Below are 12,862 nucleotides of genomic sequence, written 5' to 3'. Positions count from 1 at the left end.
AGTTCAAATTAGTTCCCTCCGAAAGAAGTGATCTTGATGACGAGACCTGGGTACACATCATCGAAGTCCAGAATGTGAGGATTCTCCTCGAGTATGAATGGATCATTGCACTTTTCACTTATCGTCTGAAGTGTCTCACCTTCCCTGACCACATAGATCTCATCGCAAGGTTGGCCGTTCATCGACCGACTCCTTCTAGCCAATGTTGTATCGTTAGGCAGCTGTTCCTCAGGCTCACAACAATTCAGAACGAGGAGGAGCATCAAGATAAGGGTAGAGTACCACGAAACCTTCTCCGCGGCCATCCACAAAACTGAGGAAGAGGAAGCCATGCTTAGAATTGGGACGAAGAGAGGCACATCGTGGTGACCTTTAAAAGGATTTACTTACAAGTGGTTGAGACTTCTGGAGGTGGTTGGGGACTCGAAATAGGAGTAGATGAGTTACAATGGATCCTTGTCTTCTCGGTGGTTGAACTCTGAGTTGGAGCAAGTAAGACATTCAAAAGGAAAGCCAAAGAAGGAACACAATGTATTGTTTTAGTAATTAGCATTTCAAGGCCATCTCATTTCGCCGCAAACTCATCTCATTTCGTCGGCGGTGTATCTTAATTGTCACATATATCATTCAGTTGCTCTAACATTGTTAGTCCTACTTATTATAATGCCATCTATGCTCAACCCTGATAGATTTCTATTGTCATTGTCGTCACTTGAGACACATTTTCGCGTGTGATACTCTTTACTTATCGTGTGTTTTATTTTGACAATGTCGATATCATTAAGCACTAGCCAACCGCTACAACTTTGACCCAGCAAAACTATTAAACTAACCACTTCATTAGCAGGGCAGCATAAACACTACTGAAGACGTCAATATATAAAGGGACACAATTGAACAGAGAATTCAAGTTCCTTATTCCTTCCGTTATTTTCTATTTTATAGAAATCACCAACAATTTACTCATCCGAGGAACCTTTTGATGGTTGGCTTGAGGTACTCAAAGGCCGCGGCCCAACCGGCTTGTGTCGGGTGCAACGAGTCCCAATAGAAGTGATCCTCCGGTTGTTGGCACACCGAGTACAACTTTTGCCCCTTATCGTCCAAGGATCCACATTGGGTCTTTTCCGAGCTACTCTCACAACACGGCAACAAAGGATACTTCATCTTCGTCGATCCTCTCACTAACAATAAAGGAGGGAAACAAAATAAGATACTTGTTGCCATAGCATTGCAACAAACATTATATAATTTTGTGCACCTTGGTGGAGTATGCTCAAGAAGGCTTTATTCAGATTGAGAATTAAGAAATCGGTATTCGAATTGTTGCTTCTCCGCAAGTCCAACACGAGTTTGTTCATCGCATGGTTGTGCTCGTAGGCGATTCGGGAGATGTTTTGCGAGCAGAGCGTGTAGTTGCTAGGTCTAGTCTGCATTGGCGTGCACTCGATCGGATGCAAGTTCGTAACCATTACCTTGGGGACCCCTATTTCTTGTAGTCGAAGTAAATCTACTTTGAATTGTGCAAACAATTTTCGTATGAATTCGTGAATGTGCTATTTGTCACAACAAGAAGATCTTGGTTAGTCGCGACCATAGAAAGGCATGTTAAAAGATACAAAGAGCTAATTCAAATGTTTTGATATTGAAGGATTCAATACTCACCAACCAAGAGTTGGGATCTTGTTCCCCGAAGTGTCCATAGTCATTGCCAGAGACGACGACTAGCGCGGTGGAGGAACGAATGCTAGCATTCGAGTAGACTCCGTCATCGATTTGGGATTGCAAATGATCGATCTGAGTGCTAAGGTTGCTCTGGAAGTTGCCGGTATCGAAGATGCCACTGCCGGAGACCGCAAAGTTCATACCATAAGGGAGTAGGGTTGGGCCATATCTCCTGATCTTGTAAGGAATTGGGGACTTGCTCTGCATGAAAGAAGCTGCCATAGTAATTGGAAAGTGTTATTTTTTAAGTATAAGGGGTATAATTGCATTCTGATAAATAGGTAAAGTCAATGGGTAAAAATGAAATTTTCCCCTTATTTTACCAAAAAGAACCTTTTATAATTGGTATTTATTTATTTATCCTTATTTTTTGTCTCTGCCCCAAATCGTCTATTATATAAATATATTTCAAAGCTATAGATAAGTGTGAGAGTTTGTTTGAAACACGTGGCAAACATGGAGTGAGACACGTATTTTCCATGTAAAAAATTCTTTATTTATTTATTTATAAAATCTCGGTGGCCATCCTCTTCCCTGTCTATTGGTGAGAATTTATGCCTATTTTTAGGTTATAGATCATGCTAAAGAACTAAGGAAAATTATTCCTACGAAAATTTAGGCATAATTCTGAAAATAGATATCTCTTAATTTTTCTATCTTGTCTATAGTAAATTTGAAATACATTTATCTATATTCAGATCATACTAGTGAAATTTATGAATTTTTTTTTATAGATAATTCAGATATTTAGACTTTCACTTGATGATGAATCATATTTTTTTTTCCTAATTCATATATCCGACAAATTGAGAACACAATTTATTGAAGACCCAATTATTATCTATGTTACAAAAAGGTATGTTTATACCTACCTCATCTATTCCATGTCCATTGTCTTCTCATACTATGTCGAGATTTCATCCTACTAATCTTAGAAGTAATTGTATTTCTCTCTGTTTCATCTACCAAGAAAATTTGAAATATAATTTATATATACTCAGAAACTAATTTCTAAAATTCATTTCATTTTGATAATAACATAAGTTAGACCCCCTATTATTGAATACAATGTAAAAAAAAATATCGATAGAGAAATACTAACCTACATAGTCGGAGAGAACTCGGCCATCAGAGTAACGACCCGTCGGCTTCTTAGGGAAGGTCATGCCATAAGGCTCAAACCATGAACGTGCATTCCGCCCCAATACTCTCCCTAAGTTTCCAGTATCCGCATAAGAATCTCCAAACACAAACAACTTTTTCCTTGTGTTATCTTCATAACCACTCTCAATCCCTAAACAAGAAACATAAGCAAAACCAAACAAAAAACATATTAAAAACACTTTTTAACAAATTAAAAAAAAAATTACACAAACTAAAAACATGCACGAGATTATTAATTACCCTTCAGGAGGAAAAATAGAGAGATCACAAAGAAGAAAGCCTTGGCGGCTTTTGCCATTGCGATGAAGGAAGGAAGGAAGGAAGGATGTTGCTAGAAACAATGACTAGAATGAGTATTTATAGATACCACTAGATGCCTTTGGAATTTTTTGGTAAATAATTATATTTTACAATTTTAAAAATATATAAAAACAACGAGGAATCTTAGCTGGTCTTGATTCATGGCAAGAGAGGAATTAAAATATAATAAATGGAAATTAAATTATTTCCTGGGGCATGTCAAATTAAATAGAATAAATACTTATTGGTAGCATAAAATAAATAATATTTCTTGTTGAGTGTTTTTAGTGATTTTTGATGTTTTCTATTCAGCTCCTCGTCGCCACCTCCGCCGGCGAAGAAAATTATTTTGGTAATTTTGATAAATAATTATTATTATTGTTATTTGAAAGGTCAATTAAATCCATTTACACTATCACAATTGAGTCGTGATAAAAAAAAAAAAAATATGTCCTAGATAATGACAGGGCGCGTTCTTAATTTTCTAGATATTTAAGGATTGAGTTTTAATTTTAGTGAATTAATAGATAAATTTTCATTAATGGACAGTTGACCTTAAAATACTTATTTCCTAATTTATCTTGGTAGGTGATGAGAAATTTTTGTAAAACCTGATCAATCAACATAAACTGAATATTTAATACCAACTTAAAAAAAAAAAAAATTTCATAATGGTAATTTAACTGGGGCAATTGTTATATGGTTATAACGACTAGTTGCTATAAAAATTTGTAGGTGATTTTGATTAATTAAAATATTTGTAATAAAATTTAATTAATTTTGATAAATTAATAAATAATATTTTGAGAGGCTACGATTCCTTAAATATGAGGCTTATTTTGGCATGCTACGATTGCTTGAATACGAGGCTCTTCCGATTACAAATTAATCCATAATTTATTTCGTTGCTTATAAGTGACATTTAAAATGGCCTTAATTATTTTTTTAAGTATGATTAAATATGAGACCCTCTTTAATTTAACCTTTAAAAATATGGTAAAATACTTTTTAAATTTTTTATTGGGCCCTTGACTTCGCTTTTGATTTTAACACTTATTAAATAAATGGTCCCAATAAAATAAAATTTAAAAATAGAGTCCCTTATTTGACATTTGTCCATTTTTATAAAACACACAAAGTCTTAATTATTGCCTCCTCTTTCTCCTCCCTTTTCCCATTTGTCCACACTCTCTCTTAAATCAACGGTCAGGATTAGTTAGGTCAACTCAGTTTCCGAATCATTAGAATTAGAACTATTCGACGAAGACAGAGAAAATTACCATACAGCCATCGCCGTCACTGCTCTGCTTCAGGAGACTTCACGTTCCATTTCCGCGATTTGGGCACTCCTCTCGCGACCGACAGCGCGTCCGGCGATCGATCGAGCTCACGGTATCTTCCTCGTCTCACTGCTACCTCTTCTACGACTCTTGGAGGTGCTCGATCCCTTCCCTGTTTTCGATTTACCGGTTTCTCCGCAAAGGAATTTCTTTGATTGGTTTGTGTTCTGATTGAGGGTTTTGGTCTGTGATGCCAAGGAATTACTGTTTGTCTTGATGAATTTGAGCGATCTGGTGCTTTGAGTCGCTAATATTTGGATTTAGGTATTGTTCCCCCCCCCCCCTTCTTCCTTTTTTGTGGTGGTTGTTGCTAAATTCAATCCAAACACTGAGGAGGAGTTTTATATCCACAGAGAAAAGTATATTATAATCTTCTGACTACCTCTTTGTTTGTCTGTTATGCTGATCAATCAATTACAAAATACTATCTCCGCCTAGTTCTCTACGGAATCTTGGTCGAGATCACCTTTAAATGAAGTCATTCACTAATTAATATGTGCTTAACAGCCAAATACAAAGAACAAGTCCGCTATCCCAGCACAAAAAAAGTATCGTTCTTGTCTAAATAGTGAAGATGTCTGCACATGTGCTCAGGGCCACCACACAATAATATTGTTGGTGGGTTGAGGCAGGATATCGCGTTAGTATCATATGAGCTTATATGGTGGTCATTGGTGTCCACATAAGAAGGAGATATTGTCGTCCCAAATGGCTAGTAATTTTGAGTTGGATAGAGTTCCTCTTCGTTCATGGGCCAGTTGGGTTGGACGAGTGCCCAATCGTACCTTTACAATGGGGTGGAAACCTGGCCACACTTATGTGAATGCTAATTTGAAGTGCTTTAGCCTATATGAGTTCTTCAGGAAGAACACTAATTTGAAATCTGCAATCATATGACTGCTCTCTTTGGATTTCTTTATTCTTCATTTCTTTTCTACTTGCTTTATAATGGTTCTCTATTTTTTATTTTTTTTGTTGATATGGTTTTTTGTATCATTTATGCTTTAGTTCTTTTAAATCAAGTACATTACGGTTATGCTTTAAAATGAAAATATCAGGAGGATACGATTGATATTTTCGGTTAAAACAGAAAAAATGGACCATCTTCTAATTTAAGTAGTTGAAGTCAATGAATGCAGTCAAACTTTGCAAGAATAAAGCTAGAGAAATACAAACATTGTCATGCTGCTCAACTTATTCTCTCATTTTATTATTATCGGAACTAGACCTAATTCCTCTTAAAATAAATGTGTTTTTAAAATTTTTTTACTGCACGCATTTGTCTTCGCATTCTTATCTATTTTCTACATATTGCTTCCTAATGGTCCAACACTTTGATCCATGAAGCATGTCAAATGGTGTACAGTTTTATAAAATTTTCCTCTTAGACTAAGGGGCACACGATGATCACACGAGATTGTAGAAGCTCCTCTCTACTTCAATCACTCAATATTTGTTGTAACAAATCTTCATCAATATAACTTTCTTGTCAAATAAAAAATAATCTGATATAAACTGTTAAAGAATAACTTGGTCCATTATATACCATAAGCTCAAATTGTAGTGACACTTTTTGTCCAATCTTATCTTTTGCCAGTTTGCCTTGTTTTTAATCTTTTTTCATCTCTTTCACAGTTGAAGTTTTAAATTTTACAAGTAAAATCCTTTACCTTGTAACTCATTTTACTTCTATGAAGACCGACCTTCAAAATGTGGTTTTTCTTCAACACTCTGGTCTAATTCTCTAGTGCTCAAAAACTTGCCAGTTAAGAATGATCCTTGTGAATTAAAATTATAGTCTTTGTTGGATAACAAAACATCATGGATATCCAACTGATTAGAAAAATTTGAATCCAAAATATTCTTTAATAAACCCATACTGGCAAAAGATGCAAAGCAGATAATAGTTCATAAGAAGGGAAGAAACTACAAGTCATTATTATGTTGTTATCGAGATAAAACATCTTGGTGTATTTTATTCTGCAAGTATCTGAAATGAATAGAGAAGGAAAGTTCTGATTGCTAGCTGCTAACTTTGAAATTTCTCACGATATTTCAAAGTTAAGTGGAAATAATTTATTGAGAATAAAAAGAATATCTCCTAAATAATAGTTCATATAATATCACAATATGCTAACAATTTCAAGGGAATAATTATTGTTTACAGTTCTTAATAAGACTTATTATATGGAATTTTTGAATGAGATAAGGAAAGATGCAAAAATTTCAGAGATAATTTCGTTCTAGACACCCCTGTAAAATTGTATTTTGCCTTTGATTTATGATTTAACTTTATATTATGTGAAAATTATCTTTAGTATCAATAACAGCAAAATCACAAACTTGTTAGTGCATCTTATTATGCTATAAGAAAACTACCACTTCCACTCACATCGTTTGAACTGTGATATAAAATTCCCCTTTTAAAGCTTACCTTTGTTGTTTTGGTCGGAGTATGGCTAGCTTCCACTGTCACGGAGCATTGGTAGGTTTCCACATTTCATTAGGTTATGGAGAATCAATATAGTTTTCCCCTGGTAATAGAGATTGTCGCTCTTGTTTCTACCGTGATTGAAGAGCATTCTTTAGAAAGGATGGCCTTTTCAACATGTTGCTGATTTTCAAGACTCTTTTGGCATGCATGATCAAATATTTTGAAGAAACTGTTTCTCTTTAAGAAAATGAGGAATTATCTTCGAAACTAATGATTTAATACAAACAATTTTCAGCTAATTGAGCAAACATTATTAGCTAATTTTGCTGCCAATTAGTACAGATCGTCTTCAAAGTTGGTAATACAAACTTCTGTTTTCTGTTCAGTCAATTGTTCGATCTAAGACTTGCGACAATGGGAGATGCAGAAGATGCCCTACCTCCATCCAAGAAGAGGGTTGCTGGGAGACAGCTTACCAAGGACGACCCTGATCGGGATGATGATGCTCCTGACTTGGAGATGGGTACATTTAAAAAGGCCACTGAGGAAGTGATGGCTACCAGAAGAATCGTGAAGGTCCGTCGCAGTCAGCCTGCACCAGCTGCTTCTTCGAATCCTTTTGCCGGAATCCGCCTAGTTGCTTCTTCGGACACTAGTATAGAAGCAAAGAAATCTATGGATTCTTCTAAAACTGATGGCTCAACACCACAAGATGAAGAACAAGGTGAATCTAATGAGAACAGTGCTGTTGGAAATGTTGCTAAGGGAACTGAAATTGCTGTTAATTCTGACAATATCGAGGGTGCAGAGAAGAATGGTGAGAAACCAGATAAATTTTCTGAACCATTATCAGATACTGCTGACGATAAGGAGAAGAATATTCCTGTTGCAGAGGAAGTTCGACCTGAGGAAACCAGTAAAGCTGAAAAAAATGGCAGAGAGAAAACTGACAATGAATCTGTAAAAGAAAGAATCGAAGATCAACAGGAAGAAAATGGAAAGGAAGCTGAAGAAACAGAGGGGGATGCTGGACAAAATGTTGAAAATGCAGTCGAAGAAAGTGATAAAAAAACTGCGACAAATGATCCGAAAGAGCCAGCAGCACCTGCTGCACCTCTGAGTTCATTCCAACAATTATCAAGCAGCCAAAATGCCTTCTCAGGGCTCATTGGAACTGGATTCTCAACTTCATCTTTTGCCTTCGGCTCTTCTGTTTCAGGGCTTGCAGGAACTGGAATCTCGACCTCTTCTTTTACATTTGGATCGCTATCCAAGGAAGGATTCTCGTTTGGAACATCTCCAGGAACGACATTTAGTCTCTCTACTGGGTCTACAAATGGGGGGTCTTCCTTTCCGTCGTCGCTTGGCACTACACCAGATACCTCTAAAAGTGTGAAACTGTCAATGCAAGAGGTCCCTCTAGAAACAGGCGAAGAAAATGAGAAGGCGGTTTTCACTGCTGATGCGATAATGTACGAGTACATGGATGGAGGCTGGAAGGAAAGGGGGAAGGGAGAGCTTAAACTGAATGTCTCAGTATCAGATGTCGAAAAGGCAAGGCTTGTCATGAGAGCCAAGGGGAATTTTCGACTGATCTTAAATGCAAGCATTTACCCAGACATGTCTCTCACCAACATGGACAAGAAAGGAATCACCTTTGCTTGCGTTAACAGCGCGGGGGAAGGGAAAGGCGGCCTAATCACGGTGGCGCTCAAGTTCAAAGATAGCAGCATCGTGCAAGAGTTTCTCGAATCAGTCTCGGCACACAAAGGGAATAAAGCCTCTACTTCAGAACCCACAAAGGATGCAGATTAAGCAACCAGGAGTCATCAAAGAAAAGTTTCGAATTCTCAGAATCGACACCGGCGGTGTCTCACTGTTACCCCTTTAGAACTTTTTGATCGATTTGTTTAAGTCCGCAAACTGTTGCGTTATTCTCCGCGGACCGCCCGTCGACTATGTCATTTGCCAACTCTCGTCTATGAGCTGAAACTTGAAGAACAATACAGTTAGCCTTATCTTCCCACAGACCCAGTTGTTCTTGCTGTTATTGAATGCTTTGGTTACAATTTAGGGTCTGTTTAATTGGTTGGAAGACTGGGAGGATAGACATCTAATAATTCTAATTGAGTTTGTCCTCAAAAATATCTATTAAACATCAGGAACACTAGATAAATCTTATAAAAATCCTTTTCAATTAATGTTTATATTTTTCTATGATTCTAAAAGTAATTTCATTTCTACATTATTAAACTCGTAGCAGATATTTAAATGTATTTAGTTCCATTAATTCTTTTCAATTTGATTTTATTTAATTTTTATTAACTTTATTTTTATATTGACATCCATCACCCCAGCTCTCTCACACCGTTGCAATGCTTGTTTGTTTGGTATACTTATTTTTATAATTTTTAATCGTAACTATTAGAAATTAAAGATATCTGTTTGATATATCATTTTTATAAAATCATAAATTATAAAAAATTATTATTTCATTATTATTTTTTTTTAGTTATAAATCTATATCTGTTTATACTAATCAGGTATAAATTTATTAGACATATTCAAGATATGATACCTATATTATTTGGTAATGATATTATTTGGGTATGTGAGATATGTGAAAATATTGATATTAAATTTGAATTTTGATAAAAAAAAATATATATAGTAGAATTAAAAGATTTTAAATTTAGTAGAGTAAATATAGAAAATATAAAATTTAAGTTTAAAAGCATTAATATAATAAGATAATTATTAAGATAGGAGGTTCATAATTTTAAATATTTAAGATTTTTTTAAAAAAAAAATAAAAGGATTGAGCAATGTCTTACATATTATAGCAAAAGGTAGTTACACTCGTCCTAGACATTTCTCACAATTTATCCTTGAGTTATGTGAAGGAATATAAATCTTAAGGGCCTCTTATATTCAACTGTCAAGTGATTAGAGGATGGGAGAAGTTTTTTCCAAAAGCATGTGCTAGCCAAGAATTGATTTTTGCCCCATTGTAGTAAAGCTGTCACTCTCTAGTTAACTGGGTACTCTCGTGGGGACAAGTGATGTCTTACATAGAATACAAGTAAAATGATTGAAATGAAAAAAAAACATATGTTCTATATAATTGTAAAGTGCCTCTAAATTTAAAAGGAAGCTTTAGAACATGACAATTAGATCCTCTATATTATATGGATCTACCATATGGATAACAATTTCATCCGAACTTGATGGAAAATTTAATATCCAACACAAATGAAGGAGAATATTGATGGACTACCGATATCTAATATCCAACCTGAATACTCGATTAAATTATATATATACACACAAAGTTAATTCTAATATGTTTTTTTACCATGATAATAGTTAGATGGAAAAAAGAAAAATTATTAGTATAAAAAATATCTAATTCTTTAATGGATATTGATCCTGACCGAAAGTTGAAAAGACGGAAAGCTGGGGATGTGGTGCTTGTTGGTGCAGCGGAGACTGGCAAGAGGGGGGTGAATTGCTGAAAACAAAAACAAACTATACCCTCCTCGGATTTCAACTCAGAATTTAAATCAGCAACTAAATTAATGAAACAGAAAAAGAAACACGAATGGAAAAGACTCAGAGATTTAACCTAGTTACAACCAAGGAGGTTGTTAATCCAGGACAGTAGAAAAGCGTAGTAAGAAAAATCTCCTTCTCTGAAGGCGGAGAAGCCTTTTACACTTTTGAAGCTCACTAGTTGCTTAGGAATTGCTAACAGATTGATTGCTTGAGTTGTTGTTCAATTCCTAGCTCCAGGAGCCTTTTTATAGCTCCTGGAAAGTCTATCCCAAGGGTCCAAGGCGCATCCAACAAGGTTTAAGGCGCCTCCAGCTCGGTCAGCGGATAAAACTTTATCCGCAGTGGAAACGGTCAAAACAAACTGTTGAAGGCGCCTTCATCAAGCCTGAAGGCGCCCTTGGAGGCGCCTTCAGCAAGGTTGGAGGCGCCTTCAAGCTGGAGGCGCCTCCAAGCTGGCAGCTCAACATTCCAGCTTGTTTCTTTGCTCCACTTTGACTTCCGACGCTCCGATCTTTTGGGTGATTGCGGCCAACCGGAATAGGGCTCACCCGAACCCAATTCCCCGCCTTCTCCTCAAGCAGCCTTCCGTCCCGGCTTAACGTCCCTCGAACGTCGCGCACGCTCTTCACGCCCACCGGAGTACTCTTCCGCAGCTCTCTCGTCCTTCGGATGCACCGAGCCCGTCGGCTCCCTTCCCGTGCCGTCCTTCTCGCTAGCTGCGTCTTCCGCTCGACTTCCTGTGTTCCTAAGCTCCTGCACACTCAGACACAGGGATCAAACACAGCAGGACCTAACTAACTTGGTTGATCACATCAAAACTACCACGGGGTCCAACAATCTCCCCCTTTTTGATGTGCATCAACCCAAGTTCAAGTTAGGGTTAACATAGACATAAAGAGTAATTTTAAAGAAAAAATTACTAAACTAACAAGTTAAGCATAATTTTTGCAATTAGTAAAATTGCAACACTTTTTATAAAAGTAATAACAGAAATTTTAAATTTTTTCTAACTCCCCCTAAACTTGTACTTTTCTCTCCCCCTTTGATCACAGCAAAAATGGGATTAAGAAAATATGAAACAAATAAGTTAAGTGAAATGCATAGAATTTTAAAAAAAAATTCTAAGTTATTCAAAAAAATAATCTTCTAAGTCAAATTTTTGAATTTTCAGAAAAAAATTTTCTAAGAAAAAAAATTTCTCAGTCAAATTGAATTTTTCTAAAAAAAATTCTAAGTCAAATTTTTGAATTTTCAGAAAAATTTTCTACCTTAACATTAATTATTAAAAAAAATTCTAAGTCAAAATGAATTTTTCCCAAAAGAAATTCTAAGTCAAATTTTTGAATTTTCAGAAAAATTTTTCTAAGTCAATAAATTTTTTTTTTTTATTTTCACAATCTGACGTTTTAGAATTTTAAAAAGATTTAGAAATTTTTAAAGCATTATTTGATTCTAGTTTAATGCTTTTTCAAAAAAGTTAATTAAACATTTTCTTTCAATATTTTAGCTTCCAGGTCGTGGCGAGGCACTAGGCCTTCTTGGTTATTGAAGCAACAACCACTTCCTTAGACAAAGCTTCCATAAAGAATTTCAATGTTTAATTCTCTCACTTTAAGCTTTTAATTTTTGAAAAATTAATTAAGCACAGATTTTGGAACCCAATAGAGGTTCCTTCCTACAGGATTATTCAAAAATCTAGGGGGTACATAGTTTCTTGGTATTTTTCTAAGTTGACCTTGATGCTTCCTTATATACCAATTTAATTTACCATAAGTTCTAATTTTTGGCTTTGGAAATTTCTTTAAGCATGCATCATTTTTCAATTTCTAATTTTAAATTTTCATTTTCTGATTTTAGATGATCATACATTTCTAACGGGCATGCTCTTGCTAAGTTCAATTTTAGTTCAGCATTCTCTTTTTCTAATTGATCTAACTCTTTAGAAAGAGACTTGATAAATTTGAAAGATTGAGTTGGGGTTAGATTGCGTACCTTACTTACCTGGTCTGGTGACGCTCCCCCTTCACTGCTGCTTTCTTCTTCTGATGTTCCTCCCCCTTCATCGATGTTCATCTCTGAGCTGGACGTTTCTTCTTTCTGATGGTTGGCCATCAGTGCTAGTCCCAAGAATTCTTCGACTTCCGATTCGGAGGATGACGAATCTGACCAAGTAGCCTTCAGATTCTTGTGCTTGGAGGGTTCTGGTTTCTTGTATTTTGGCTTTGCCTTTTCTTTCTCCTTTCTCTTTAGCTTTGGACAGCCATCTTTGATGTGTCCCTCTTCGTTGCAGTTGTAGCAGCTAACCGTCCTCTTCTTTCGATGATGCCTCTGCGATTTAAATTTA

At 35.8% G+C, this 12,862-nt stretch overlaps 3 protein-coding genes across 5 annotated transcripts; 1 reads left to right on the top strand and 2 right to left on the bottom strand.

The window, feature by feature from the left end:
* Positions 1 to 8: 8 nt before the first annotated feature.
* LOC122044218 lies at positions 9 to 332 on the bottom strand. The gene has a single exon (XM_042604744.1). It carries the CDS (start codon positions 330 to 332, stop codon positions 9 to 11), a length of 324 nt encoding a protein of 107 aa, XP_042460678.1.
* A 489-nt stretch (positions 333 to 821) lies between these two features.
* Positions 822 to 3,199, bottom strand: LOC122040250 (GDSL esterase/lipase At5g03610-like). The gene is made up of 5 exons (XM_042599583.1): positions 3,130 to 3,199; positions 2,828 to 3,019; positions 1,666 to 1,940; positions 1,262 to 1,556; positions 822 to 1,184 (listed from the first exon to the last, which is right to left on the bottom strand). The coding sequence occupies exons 1-5, from the start codon at positions 3,185 to 3,187 to the stop codon at positions 964 to 966; spliced, it is 1,041 nt and encodes a 346-aa protein (XP_042455517.1). The 5' UTR covers positions 3,188 to 3,199; the 3' UTR covers positions 822 to 963.
* Positions 3,200 to 4,426: 1,227 nt separating this feature from the next.
* Positions 4,427 to 8,991, top strand: LOC122043078 (nuclear pore complex protein NUP50A-like). 3 transcript variants are annotated; one of them, XM_042603535.1, is made up of 3 exons: positions 4,456 to 4,625; positions 4,728 to 4,793; positions 7,350 to 8,991. In XM_042603535.1, exon 3 carries the CDS (start codon positions 7,378 to 7,380, stop codon positions 8,776 to 8,778), a length of 1,401 nt encoding a protein of 466 aa, XP_042459469.1. In that variant the 5' UTR covers positions 4,456 to 4,625; positions 4,728 to 4,793; positions 7,350 to 7,377; the 3' UTR covers positions 8,779 to 8,991. The 3 variants fall into 3 exon arrangements, with proteins under 3 accessions (XP_042459468.1, XP_042459469.1, XP_042459467.1); XM_042603534.1 differs by lacking the exon at positions 4,728 to 4,793 and having other exon boundaries at positions 4,427 to 4,581; XM_042603533.1 differs by lacking the exon at positions 4,728 to 4,793 and having other exon boundaries at positions 4,460 to 4,625.
* The last annotated feature ends 3,871 nt before the right edge of the window (positions 8,992 to 12,862 follow it).

The sequence above is a fragment of the Zingiber officinale genome, chromosome 2A (assembly GCF_018446385.1).
Source record: "Zingiber officinale cultivar Zhangliang chromosome 2A, Zo_v1.1, whole genome shotgun sequence".
Taxonomy (NCBI): Eukaryota; Viridiplantae; Streptophyta; class Magnoliopsida; order Zingiberales; family Zingiberaceae; genus Zingiber; species Zingiber officinale.
The sequence above is the reverse complement of the archived record's forward strand: the minus strand, read 5'-3'. Positions and strand labels throughout refer to the sequence as shown.